General features: G+C 36.6%; 1 protein-coding gene across 1 annotated transcript in view; it reads right to left on the bottom strand.

The window, feature by feature from the left end:
- The window catches only part of LOC112531831 (basic salivary proline-rich protein 1-like), a 123,363-nt gene that overhangs the window by 34,902 nt on the left and 75,287 nt on the right, over window positions 1-13,174 (bottom strand). Inside the window, exon 5 of the mRNA XM_046937943.1 lies at window positions 3,131-3,182. Coding sequence (XP_046793899.1) covers window positions 3,131-3,182 — 52 coding nt within the window. The remainder of the gene's footprint in view (window positions 1-3,130; window positions 3,183-13,174) is intronic.

The raw sequence follows: 13,174 nt of genomic DNA, 5'->3' as shown, positions 1-13,174 counted from the left end.
ATCATCCTACCTTTAATGTTTGAGATAAGCAACTATATGTTTTAGGTTTATCACTAGAGCCCTAATGTACTTGCCAAAATACATGAATATTTAAATATCTAAAAACATACTATCAGCAGAAAAAAATAGGCAGATTTACAGTTAGGAAGGGTCTTTAGTTAGTCTTAACAAACGCATATTCTGGAGAGTTCACGAAAACTAATAGTCTTTTCATATAATTCTATGATAAAGAAGATATTTAACTTCCTATCTTCAGATATGGAATGCAGGTTTAAACCAGTCGTTAAGCAGCTGTGATACAATCCAGGGTTCTCTATAATCTCCCCATGGAAGCGTGGTATATGCACATAACAATTATCTTAATGAAAACATGAAGATGACTTCAGGTAAGGTCATGAGACCTCAAAGCATGGCAAAAGAGGATCATCTAAATCAATCAATAATATGATGGAGAGGCTAAAACAAAAGCATCTATTAGCAAATGAGCAAGGATGTTTTCCTTCTTAAAACATTCTGTAAACAGTTTAAAAAGAGAAGATATCTCCTACAGATGGGATTTGTCTCAGTCTTTGTTTTTATTAACAGACAAGTTAATGTGGTACTAGCTGGTGTACTTGGGGATGAATTCTTCTGTTATTGTTCAAACAGGTACAAAATAAGCAATGCTGCAAGGTTTGTCTCCAGGTTGGTTTAGCTTTGTTTTGGACACACTGCCGTTGCTGGTGGAAAGGTTGAAATTCCAAACATATTTTACATTTGGCTGTAAAATAAGATCATTGGTAGACACATTGGCACTTCAGCTCCATTGCAGTGGTCTCCAAAAACAGTAAAGAGATTGTTTTTCATATTTATAATATGAGTTAAAATAACTATGAGGTTATTCCTTCAGATTTGAACTGCATTGTAGAACAATATGCTCCTCTATGCCATAAAGTGCAAGATGATTTCCTAATGTGTTAAGTGTAATAAATAATATACTTTCTGATAGTAGACTGTTCAGCTCATTAAAAGCTAAAACTGAAGAAACATTGAGCAAAAGCAAACAATTTTGATCATCTTTGGCTGTTGGCTCCAACAAATCAACATCTCAGAAAGTTTACAGATGGATTATTTTCTCATGAGATCACTAAAAGAATGTTAAACACTGAGAGATGGCAAACTCACTTGCCCTGCTATTTTCCCAAAGGGACTCTGAAAGGACCTGTGAGAAACCAACTGCATAACAGATGCACTTGCTTAACAGCATAGAGACCCTGGATCCAGGCATTTGGCTAATCCCCTTTGGAATTTCATAGATCATTAAGGTGTATGTTTATGTAAATAACATTTGTGAAACCGTAGGAAAATGCTGTCCAAATGACATTAATACATATATACATACCACGTAAGAATAATATATTGTTTTATGGACATCAGTGGGCTAATTACTACTTAAAATCTGCTCTGTTACAGCATTTACATCCGGTTAGGAGTAACAGGTGAATCACAGTGGATAAAAGAATATAAAACTCTGTTTGAAAAAGCATGGCCAGTGCTTGGTGCAGCCATAGGTGCAAAAGCTTACAAAAAAGTAAGCATTGCCCCAGGAAGCTTACCTGGTTCATACACAGAAAATTCATCTAATTGATACCCTGAATTTGTGTTCATCGTAAAAATAATAATAGCAGTATTACTGTTGTTCAAATTGTTAGGTATTTTTTATCACATTACAGGAAAAACAATCCTAGCTGGGGAAAAGAAATCCTTTTGCAAATTCCTGTGAAAAGTCAATTGGAGATGTAATATATGGAAGAAAAAGTCACCTACTTAACAGCAAAAGTAATTTTTTAAAAAGATTTTAGACATATTTGCCCAGAGAGGTTGTAGATGCTCCGTCCCTGGAGGTGTTCAAGGCCAGGTTGGATGGGGCCCTGGGCAACCTGGTCTAGTAAATGGGGAGGTTGGTGGCCCTGCCCGGCAGGGGGGTTGGAAAGTCATGATCCTTGAGGTTCCTTCCAACCCAGGCCATTCTGAGACTCTGTGTGATTCTGTGATATTCTGATTAAGCTTTTAACATAATCTTTTTATTTTGTTTTAGTGTTCTACTCTGTTTTGTATTACTCCTTTGAACAAGGTATACTGCTCTACATAAAACACTTCTAACTGTGTTTCTTGCTTCATACAGAACTCCGTGGTTGCAGCTTATTAAACTACTAAATGAGAAGTAAGGGATAAGCAATCTGTGATGAATCTATGTGACCAAATTCATACAGTTAAAAGAAGGGAAAAAAAACAATGAATCATGATGCCAAGAGGAAACTTTTTTTTTTTCCCACGGGAAAAACATAAGACATATCATTTTTTAAAAATCAATTTATACAAAATAATGCAAATATTTGGTCTACTAACTAGACTGTATCATCTAAAATTGTGGTGTTAATACTGAGTAAGCTTCTAGACATTTTCCAATTTGTAGCAGGGATCTCTATCACTTACCTTTTCAAGGAAAAATGTTTCATTTTATAGCTCCATAATTTATTCTCAAGCCATTTTTTTTATGAATTATCTCCTTTATAAACACTCCAGGGTCTTCGATTTCCTAAGATTGAATAAGAACACCCTCACCAGCAAGCACACTGGCTTACTACTGAATATTTGCTAGGAAATTTCATGCTACAAATTATCACAGTGGCTGAAGTCTCCTTTAAAATTTTGATATATTGAAATGCAGGGCTGTATGAAGTTAATACATAATAATTTTAATAATTTAGCACTATAAGAGTATTTAAATAAAACTAAGAGTTGTTGGAGGAACTACTTATCCATGAATTTTTAACTCACAGCACATTTTCTAGGTAGAAATTAAATACAGCGAGAAAGATGAGGCAGTAATTTATTTTATAGCCATTCAAGTTTAAAGATTTTTAAAGAATTATTCTGAGACCGAAACCTCTAACTGTAGAAAAGGGGAATGTCTCGACTCATCTGCAATTAAATTTATGATGGAACTTAAAAGATATTCAAAAAACAATCTGAATAAAGGATACCTGAAATTCTATATAAAATTTTGTTTTACAAAAGCATACAGGTGTTAATAAAATAATCAAACAAAATTTAGCTTGAAAGTAATCATGAGAGATTACACAGTTACCTGCTTTGTCCAAGGTCAGACCATGCAGCCACTGCAATTTATTCCAACACAACTGTTGAGGGGAAAGAAAAAAAAAAAAGGTGTTTTAATTCAGATTTGCCTTGAAGGAATCTAAAACCATTATTTATTGTCCATGCAGACATAAAAACAGTGCGTCTTTTGCTGCTTTACAGACACTTTTTATTTACAGGGAGACTTTTATTACATCTCATGATAGTCTTTTCTAGAGTGTACACACTCAGAGACTTTAATCTTTCCTCTTGGATTTAAGACTGTTAAAAGAATCTTTATCTTTGCTATTGGTTTCCTCTTTCCAGAAAGGACGTATCTATTCTTAGTTGCAATAGCCAAGACTTATTTTGTCCTAGAGCTGGATTTGCCAGCACAGAGCAAAGCAAGAAGATTATTTTATGCATTTATTTTACAAGGCTTCTGTTTATGTCACAGTTTCACTGTTTTTAAAAAAGCAGTGTTGCCAACTCAGGTTCAGAGAGTAACCCACTCAAACTTCTAGACCCTTAGACGGCTGAAAACCTGTTCCCTAAGGAGACTCTCTTCATCACAGGTTACAGACTCATATTCAGCAGATGACATATTTATAATAGTAACGCTACCTATCAACACTGAATCAATGAAAATTGAGATCATCTCGTATTGCAGCCTTTCTGGATTCACTGTTGGAAAGAAAAACGCATGCCTTTCTCTGAACTCTTGTTCATCCCTAACACTGTTGTCTCCCTTGTGCTTTCAGTATTAGCTCAATCTGTCTTTTTTGCTTCTAAGAGTAGAAAATAGCAACAACGCAAGAGATGTGCAGACAAAGTTACAAGATAGCACCAAGAAACGGCCATCTTCTGCCCCTTAGGATCTTAAAAGCACTGTTAAATGGAGATAAATTTTAATAAATGAAATTACTAGTTGTGAGGGGTTTAAAAGTCTTTTTAATGGAATATTGATCTGTTTTGTGTTAAATGCTTGCTTAGGCTACATATTCTTAGATAGCATGAAAAACAGTAAAATTAAATTTCAGTCTACTGTTCTTCATATTTAATAAATTTCCCACTGAAAAGTTGCTCCTTAAACAGCTTTTAGTAACAAAGTGACATTTCAGATTTTTGAAGTCTTTCGCTTCCAACCTCCAATAAACTGTTTTGGTTATCTCTATGAAATGAAGTTCCCTTACCCTGTGTTCTTATAGCCCTAAAATCTATGTCCCTAAGTTATGTAGAACTAGGATCATCTCGTGCTGATTTTTTGGGAAAATACTTCTAATTTATTTAACTATACAGTATCTGGACTTGTTCTGCGTATGATTTCTGCTGCAAGATCTTCACAGAGCGGCGGGAAAAAAAGAACTGTATATATATTATACATATAGTAATGATGTAGCCATTAATTATTGCTCACACTCTTTTTATTTTTCGTTTATTCTCAGTTGTTATTAATAGCAAAACAAACATTCCTAGCCATTATAATTTGTTTTGCTTGTCTTCCAAGTAGCTCCTGCGCCTGGGTAACATAACAGGACTCATACCCCTACGTTGGCTTTAAGCCAATTATTTCTAGTGCTTAGAAATTTTGGAGGTGAAATTGAGCTTCCTGCTGTAAAACAAACCCACGTAAAACTCCATGTAAATCTCACCAGCCGAGGAGATAATAGCTGTTTTAATTGCACAAAGCCTGGTAGAGGGGAGAATGGGAATTACCCAGGTTTATCAATGCCTAAAGAAAGAGAAGATTGAAACAAAGCTAACTTTTCACTCATACTTACTGTTATTTTTAGACTTGCAAGGATAAAAAGTTCTGTTTTCACACAGTCCAGATCTCAGCACTGTGGTTAAACAAGCGCAGTTATACAAGCAAGGAGCTTTTAAGCAAGTTAGCTATGTTCCTAACTTGTGAAGTCTCTGGGGTTTTCTTTTTCAAGTCTCAGGAATATAATGGATATGCTAATGATGCTCTCATGTAGTTTGGCTGTATTTCCCTTTATTAAAGTTATATCATCCAATTGAGGCTCAGTCCACTCTAAATCCCAAACCGAAAGCTCTATAATCAGTTAAAATATATATTCAGAATGAATGGGATCCAGATTACATAGTTTCTCAAAGCCAATATGTATGTAAAATGAACTCTCTCACTGCTGCAGGGATAAGTCAAACTTAAAATGACATTACAAAGAAAATATATTTTTGTCCTGTATGGATCAGCTACTTTGTGAAATGTTCCCCTGTTTTAAAGAGTGAAGAAAAACTGCTGTTTCTGTGCAAAACATGAGTAATTTCATCTAGAACAGTATAAGAGGCCAATGAGGGAAAGACCGTATGAACCTTCAAGGTCCCATTTAAGTATTTCCCAACTCACAAAAGCGCAAACTGCAAAGGAAGGACCTGAAATGAGGCACTATAATTTGAGGTCTAAATCCTGTTCAAGTTCAAATCAATGGAAAAACGCCTTAAATTTCCTATTTGATTTCCTACTAGAAGCTGTTTGTGCTCCTTGTGTCTTATGAAACACCCCTTTGTATGTAAGTTGGCTGGTAACCAGGCTTTCAGTTTGGTGACCCTCTGGCTGGAGACTGTATCTGTTTGAGATCGAGATAATCTTTGCCTCATTTCAAACAGAACCATGAGTCTTTCTTTTTGTGTGTGTGTTTCAAGTGTGTGTTTCACTGAGAGTTTTCTGATCATTCATAAAGTAGGAGATGTGCTGTGTATATAAATTGTGCAGGGCTATGGGGTAGAGTGAGCAAGATTTTAGCCTGAAAGCAGGTTTGTAGCATTGCTGGGGAAAAGGCAGGATAGTATTGTTTAACTAACATAGGAAGACAAAATAAAGTAGAAAAAATTGTTTAGTATAGTTAAAAATGATAAGGAAAAGAAAAAACATGTAAGTAGATTATCTAAGTGTAAATTACTAACATGAAAGAAAAAAAGAATGATTGACTATGAGGAGAATAATTTGTTCTGTAAAGTATAAATAAGAATAAATACAAATCAGGATGGAGATTTGCTTTGGACAAGAAGCTGTTCAAAGGTGTGAAACAATTTCCCAAAGGCAATACTGGTACCCTACCCCCCAAAACTCCCAGCTTATCTTGGGCAAAGCAATTGAAACAAAAAGAACAGAATTAGTGAGGAAAGGGCTGAGACATCAACTTCTTGTCCTGTTTCAGTAAACACAAAGGCTGTCTTCTGGCTAGGGACCCTATATCCAAGTTAACAGATGAAAACACACAAGTAAAAGGAGAGCAAAAACATCTACCCTGCCTAATATTCTTGGACTGCAACGCTGAAGCACCCATTACTAGACCAAGGATTGTTGGTAGACTTACCCTTGCATTTTGAGTCATGCACATTGTTTTTATTGGCCTAGACAGAAATTTATACTACTATCACCCTCCTGTTTACACTATTCCCATTCAGTAAGATTTTGAAAGTGTATTAATACATTTATCAATCTAGTTCAGCAGTACCCTGCAGCTAACAATTTTATCAACATAACATCATTTATTTAACGTATTGCTTAATTCTATTTAAAAAAGAGTTTTATATTTTAGCATGTACATACTTATTGAAAATTTTAAATTAAGCTCTTATAGTTATGGTTACCAGGCTTCCAAATGACTCCCAGTTGTAGCTTGCAGCCAAGTGTCCTTTCTAAAAAGCACGTTTATTACTTTTGAAATCACTAACAATGAATTGACTATTCAAATAACAATCCACTACTTAGTATTTAATAACAGTAACAAAAACAACGTCAACTGAAATTCATCACAGCAGCTGAGCTCCAACATTCACTTCACAGGTCTGTTACATCCTAACCGGTAAGTCAAGTTACACGATGAACCTGATTTCACATTGGTTAATATAGGAGCTACATACTTCATAGCCTTTGGTTTAACACATCTTCCAAATGGCTTTAGGAACAACTTGAAATTTTATTCCACTTCACTCCTTTCTATTATCCTTTCTATTTCATGTATGCATGTGATTTTCATGAATGCTTTTACTGAGCAGCTTAGGCTCATCAAAGATGGACACACTAACAATTAGTTCAGTCATCATTACTTGTGGGTATTTTTGCCTTTTTTAAAGTGTTTCTAGCTGACAGGTGATAAATGTGTTCATACAGCTTTTATATTTTATTGCTATGATTTTTATCCAACTGTGTTGTCTTTCCGAGTGTCACTGGCTATTAATTATGGTCTCAACGAAGAACACTGCAAAGGGCAGCTAGTGATTCACTTTTAATCATTTTCTTTTACTTGACCGAGAGGAGAGGTAATCATCCAAATCATTGTATTTATATTGCTTCTAAATCTGTTATTTATGCAATAATTCTGTGCTAAGGGACTTTCATCAGGATTTCATCTATTTTAAAAGAGGTAGAAACTGAATTAATTCATAGATCTGGCTTTAGTTCAGTAGTAAAAGAAGCCAAAAGAATCCAGTTACAGGGGACTCTTCCAACTCATTGGAGAAAGTGACTGAAGGGGAAAAGAAAGAAGTTTAGCTCTTTCCGACATTTGATGCAATTTCATTTTTGAGAACTTGAAGCAAAAGCCAGACTGCAGTGATACACATTTTTATACTGTATAAATATAATCTTAATGCACTAAAATTCTGTGGGGAATAATTTGGCTTGTTCGTAAATATGACACCATGTTTTAAAGCTGCACTCAACTGTATCACACCACTTTATACCACACTAGGTGCTTTCACCAGTAGTAAAATGGAAATTTTTACATTTTAGATAATGGCACATCCTCTGTGATGGATGAAGAGCAGTTTTAAACTACACAGTAAATTCAAACAATCATACCCTTTTTATTATTAATCCATCCATACATTCACATACACTCGTGGTATTAACTTGTCTCACACAGCTTTCTGGAAAAAAAAAAAATAATTGGTATAAAAACACACACTAATGAAAGAGTTTCATTTCATGCAATAAATGGGACCCTTTGCAATAGGCAGCTTCACACGCAATCTTTTTCTTCTTTTCCTCAATTTTCCATTTTTGCCAGCCACTAAACTTATGATAATGACTGCAACCTATCATAGGCCTGAGAATTGTGAAGGTATTAAAAATAAATTAAAATATTCAAGTAAATGTACGGCTTCTACTGAAAAAAAAAAAGATAGTATTGGTTAGCTGCAGGTCTGCTAGTGAAGCATAATATGCATGCAGAAGAGAGAAATAATACAAAACTGGAAAAAAAAGGAAAATAGACTGAAATAGAACTGTAAAACTGTGCTCAATAAGGAAAAGATGGTGGGCAGTTAGCAAACAGTAGAAAAGGTAAGAGTTAACAGGGCTCGGGATACCTTTGCAAGTAATTACAGGGAAAAAAAAAACTGTAGTGAGCTGTACTAACAGCAAAAAAATTAAAGCAGGAGGAAACTATAAATGGCATTCTGGAGCTGGTTAGTTAATATTTGCAGCAATCATTCTGGCTCAAAAATATAAAAGAGCTAGTTAAATTCACTCATGAGAAAGTTAAGATCCAGTGCAAACACGGCAGGACTGGAAAATAATAGAAAAACATACAGTGTTGAGAAACAGAGTTGGAGAAATCCAACAGAACTCAGTGAATAATGAAAAATATTTCTATTATGAAATAAGATCTAATTGCCTGGAAACAACACAATAAAGGAAGATCCATGAAATCTGTTCAGTTTCCAGTCTTAGGATAGCTGTTTCAATTCAAAAAAGCTCATTAGGGAAATTAGGGGTTGCAGTATACCAGAACAACAACTAAAAGCCTAGTTTGTTTAGTCTAGAAAAAGAAAAGGCCAAGAGAGATATAGTACAGTCCAAAACACAATGGTGGGAGGGAGGATGATTAGTACAAGGGGAGAGAAGACACTGTGTTAAATAACAATTTTGTCCAAGGGAATTGTAGATAATAAACTGTCCATAAAAATATTTAAAATAAAGAATAATGAGCCCCTGCCATCAAAATAATTATTTTTTATTAGGAGAATTGAGGACAAGTAGGGAGAAAACTAATTCTATTATATTCAACACCAAAAATTAGGTCTGAATTATAGGTTTTCAGTCCCGGTCCTGATAGTTGTTAACATGCTTACTGGGAAAGACGAGTGTTAGTATGGATTTCTACAATCCTATTGCAGTTTCTAGGATGAGATTCATACTATCTAACTCACCTGTAGTAAGATCTTTTATTCTCAGCTACTTGTCTAGTTGAGAGAAATAGACAATTCTAGAACAAGATTTATCTGATCAGTTCAAGCATTTGTATGAGAGGATTGCCCCCTCAAATGTATTATTCCTCTATGTGTGCAAAGAGTCTGGGTAAGTAGATCGAATGTTGTGATGGGTGCTTTTTACAGTGCACAGGTCAGCCTTGAAAGAATCTAAGGACTGAAATCAGAAGACTGTCAGCCTTTCTATCTGCATGTCTGTCTCACCATTCTTAGGATATCACACCAAAACCCAGGAAAGCTGAACAGTGCTAATCTTTACAGTTCAAAAGTTCTCCCTTGTACATACAGAGTCTATTTCCCTCTTTATCAGTGTATCTGCTTTTCCTGCTGCTGGAAAAAGAGCACGCATGATTGTCATTTTACCCATTAAGATAATATTGAACTCCAAAAAACCATGCAACACTTCTTTGTCAGGATGTAAGAGAAATGTGAACAAATAACAAGCGTGCTGGTTTGTACAAATCTAAGAAAAAGGTCATTTTTGCTGCATATCCAGACATACTGTCTTTGTTACAGAGCTCAGACTGTATCACAACTTTTATAGCAAGCTTTATCACTAACTCAAAGTAAACCTGAAGCCAAACTTGCTCATGTGAAAAACTGCTCAAATGATCTAATTTCACAGCACTCAGAATAAAAGTGTACAGTGTAATATGTTCGACATGCAAAGCATTGTTGGGAAGTAGCACTTGTTCACTACTTAGGTGAGAAAAATACTATTTCAAATGCACATTGCCACTTTAGCTTGACAGTTCTCATTTCTTGGGATGGGTATAGGGGATAGAATCCCCATATGGAAAATTCATTTGATCCTAAAGATTTTCCTAGGAAACGTGATCTCCCAAGTGTATGTGTGAAGATTCCAAAAGCGCATTTGCAAATGTTAGCCTAAAAAAGTCAAAGTAAAAGAAATTAAAGCAATGTGGTTAAAACTTCCTCTTCGACTAGTTTGAGACAACCTCAGTAGACTGCAAAAGATTCCACAGGCAGTGTTAAAGCAATCAGGGTTAAAGCAAACCCAGAAACTATTTAGTTTGACAATATTTCCTAACCAACTTAATGGTTTTGTGTCTAGTGGATATTGGCTTTTGACATGCAGACAGAGCACTCAAGTTCACTGAGCCAGTTTGTCATCTCTTTGTATCACGCTGACGAATTTCAGTTGGCACAGCAAACTGCAGCATCGCCAAGTCCGACTTCACTGGTGGCAGCAATGGATTTAGGGATAACAAGCTCAAAAAGTCTGGAAAGAAGACAGTGACCGTGATGCATTTGAAACTATTTCAACACAGTGCTAAATAACACTGTGCCACCCAGGTACAGAGGGAGAAGGAGAGACATTCACACAGAAGAACTGCTTGAAAAGACACGTGTATGTTTCCTCCAAGAGCCTACTGAGGCAATTTGATAAAATAAGTGGTTATCATCCTTCCTTGGGAACAACTTGTGATTATTTTAGAGCATATACATATTTTAGGGGAAGTAATTAACACTGTTTTATCTTTGTATTATGCTAGAGAGCCTTGATCTAATCAATGACCCTTGCTACTATTTCAATAGCTAGTGCTATAGCTAACCTGCCTGATGGAAATGGGCCTTGGTGTACTAATGAACAGTTGGCTGCATATGAGCCAGCAGTGTGCCCAGGTGGCCAAGAAGGCCAGTGGCATCGTAGCTTGTATCAGGAATGGTGTGGTGAGCAGGACTAGGGAAGTCATCCTGCCCCTGTACTCAGCACTGGTGAGGCCTCACCTCAAGTACTGTGTTCAGTTTGGGGCACCTCAGTACAGAGGGGACACTGAGGTGCTGGAGCAGGTCCAAAGAAGGGCAACAAGGCTAGTGAAGGACTTGGAGAATATGCCCTGTGAGGAGTGACTGAAGGAACTGGGGCTGTTTAGTCTGGGGAAAAGGAGGCTGAGGGGAGACCTTATTGCTCTCTTCCAATACCTGAAAGGTGCTTACAGCAAGAGCGGGGCTGGTCTCTTCTCACTGGTGACAGGTGATAGGACGAGGGAAAATGGCCTCAAATTGTGCCAGGGTAAGTTTAGGTTGGATATCAGGAAACACTTCTTTACAGAAAGGGTTGTTAAGCACTGGAATAGGCTCCCCAGGGAGGTGGTTGAGTCACCATCCCTGGATGTGTTTAGAAACCATTTGGATAAGGTGCTCGGGGACATGATTTAGTGGAGAGTTGTTAGAGTTAGGGTAGTATGGTTAGGTTGTGGTTGGACTCGATGATCTTTAAGGTCTTTTCCAACCTGAGCTATTCTATGATATAAATACAATCATAACAGTCTATACATTTTACATGTGATATATCAGTTAGAATAAAGAAAGTGTGGCTGAAATTCAAAATCTTGACCTTTTGAGTCTGCATGAAAGGCCATCAGCACACAACAATATACCTTATTGGTAAACAATGGGATTCCTTTGGCATGTTCCAAACTGTGGGTTAATTCATAGCTTATTACAAGAGAGCTGCAGCTGAGAAAAGAAATGTGAACTGTGATGGCTTTGCAGACATTCAGAGCTCCCAAAAAAGGAAGACTGGAAGTACAAATCCATCAGAAAAAAAAACAAACTTCTGTATATCCTCTCCTCCTGCTTCAAATTAGAATTTCTGAGGTTCTTTCACATCTTCATTAGTGTATATACACATAAATACAGTTTCAACCGTTTTCTAACTTGACCTGTCAACGACTTGTGACAATGATATCAGAGCTCATTCCAGAAGTGCAACATGTGACATTACTAGGAACTTCATGTTCTTTTTGTTTCCTTATTCCCAAATAATTGTGGTGGTCTATTTTTACTTGGTGCATGATGTCTTTGCTTTTGCTAATGGCAAAATATTTTGAGCATGAAATAGAAAGGTACTGAAAGATTCGTGATAATTCTCAGTGTAGTCTCTACAGAGGGGTTCTTGGATTTTTTTCTTGGATTAACCCTTTTAAATTTCATCTAGGAGGTTCTTAATGTTCTCTGCATTTATCGAGAACTTCCTTACGTGTCACTGCCTAATTGGATCAATGGATAAACCCAGCAATTCCTACCAGTTACCACACATTCTGGTATGCTTGGGTTATATTACACAGATTTGGTAAATTCAATTCATTTGGGAAACATTAGAGTTACAGCCTAAGTGCAAGCTGTCTCAGAAGCTCTGTACACACTGTGCTTATGCTGCCTGAGCATGAACACTTAGTCTAGCATGTCACGAGCATCAGATTTACTACACATCTGCAGGCCACCTGTGCTATGCATGTACAATAAGCTTAAAAGAAATAATAGACAGCTCACTGCTTAACTTTTTAACCCACGGTTGTGATATTGCTACCCACAAAATCTTGCTTGGCAAAACTTGTTTTCAACACATCGGGAAAGATGGGGGAAGCCTTGGGTGATAATTCACCTCCTCCTGAGTCTAGCATGATGTTATGCAGAGAGGAAAAAAAGAGATGAGGTCTCAGTGAAGTTCCACAGAGGGAGGGCTTTTGTTTTTCACAAAAAACTAACCATGTCACTCTGTGTTATGTGGGTAAAGTTACTGAGTAAGAAAAATAGAAGGCTTACGAGATTTTGGAGACAAGTTCCTAAGCACAGGTTATCTAAGAGTGTAGCTGCAAACAGCAGCTACATCCCTGGCATCCACCAACCTCAAAACAGCTCCTGCCCAACTCCTGCCCACAGCTAACCCTGTCGTAAACACATTCACCAGTCAAACATGTCACCTCTGACAGCTGCTAATGTACTTTCCTCCCTATTACAGCACCTATTACTCTATCCATAATCCTTTTTGCCACAGCATGAC

This window comes from Gallus gallus, chromosome 2, assembly GCF_016699485.2.
Source record: "Gallus gallus isolate bGalGal1 chromosome 2, bGalGal1.mat.broiler.GRCg7b, whole genome shotgun sequence".
NCBI lineage: Eukaryota > Metazoa > Chordata > Aves > Galliformes > Phasianidae > Gallus > Gallus gallus.
This window is presented reverse-complemented; position numbering and strand designations above follow the sequence as displayed.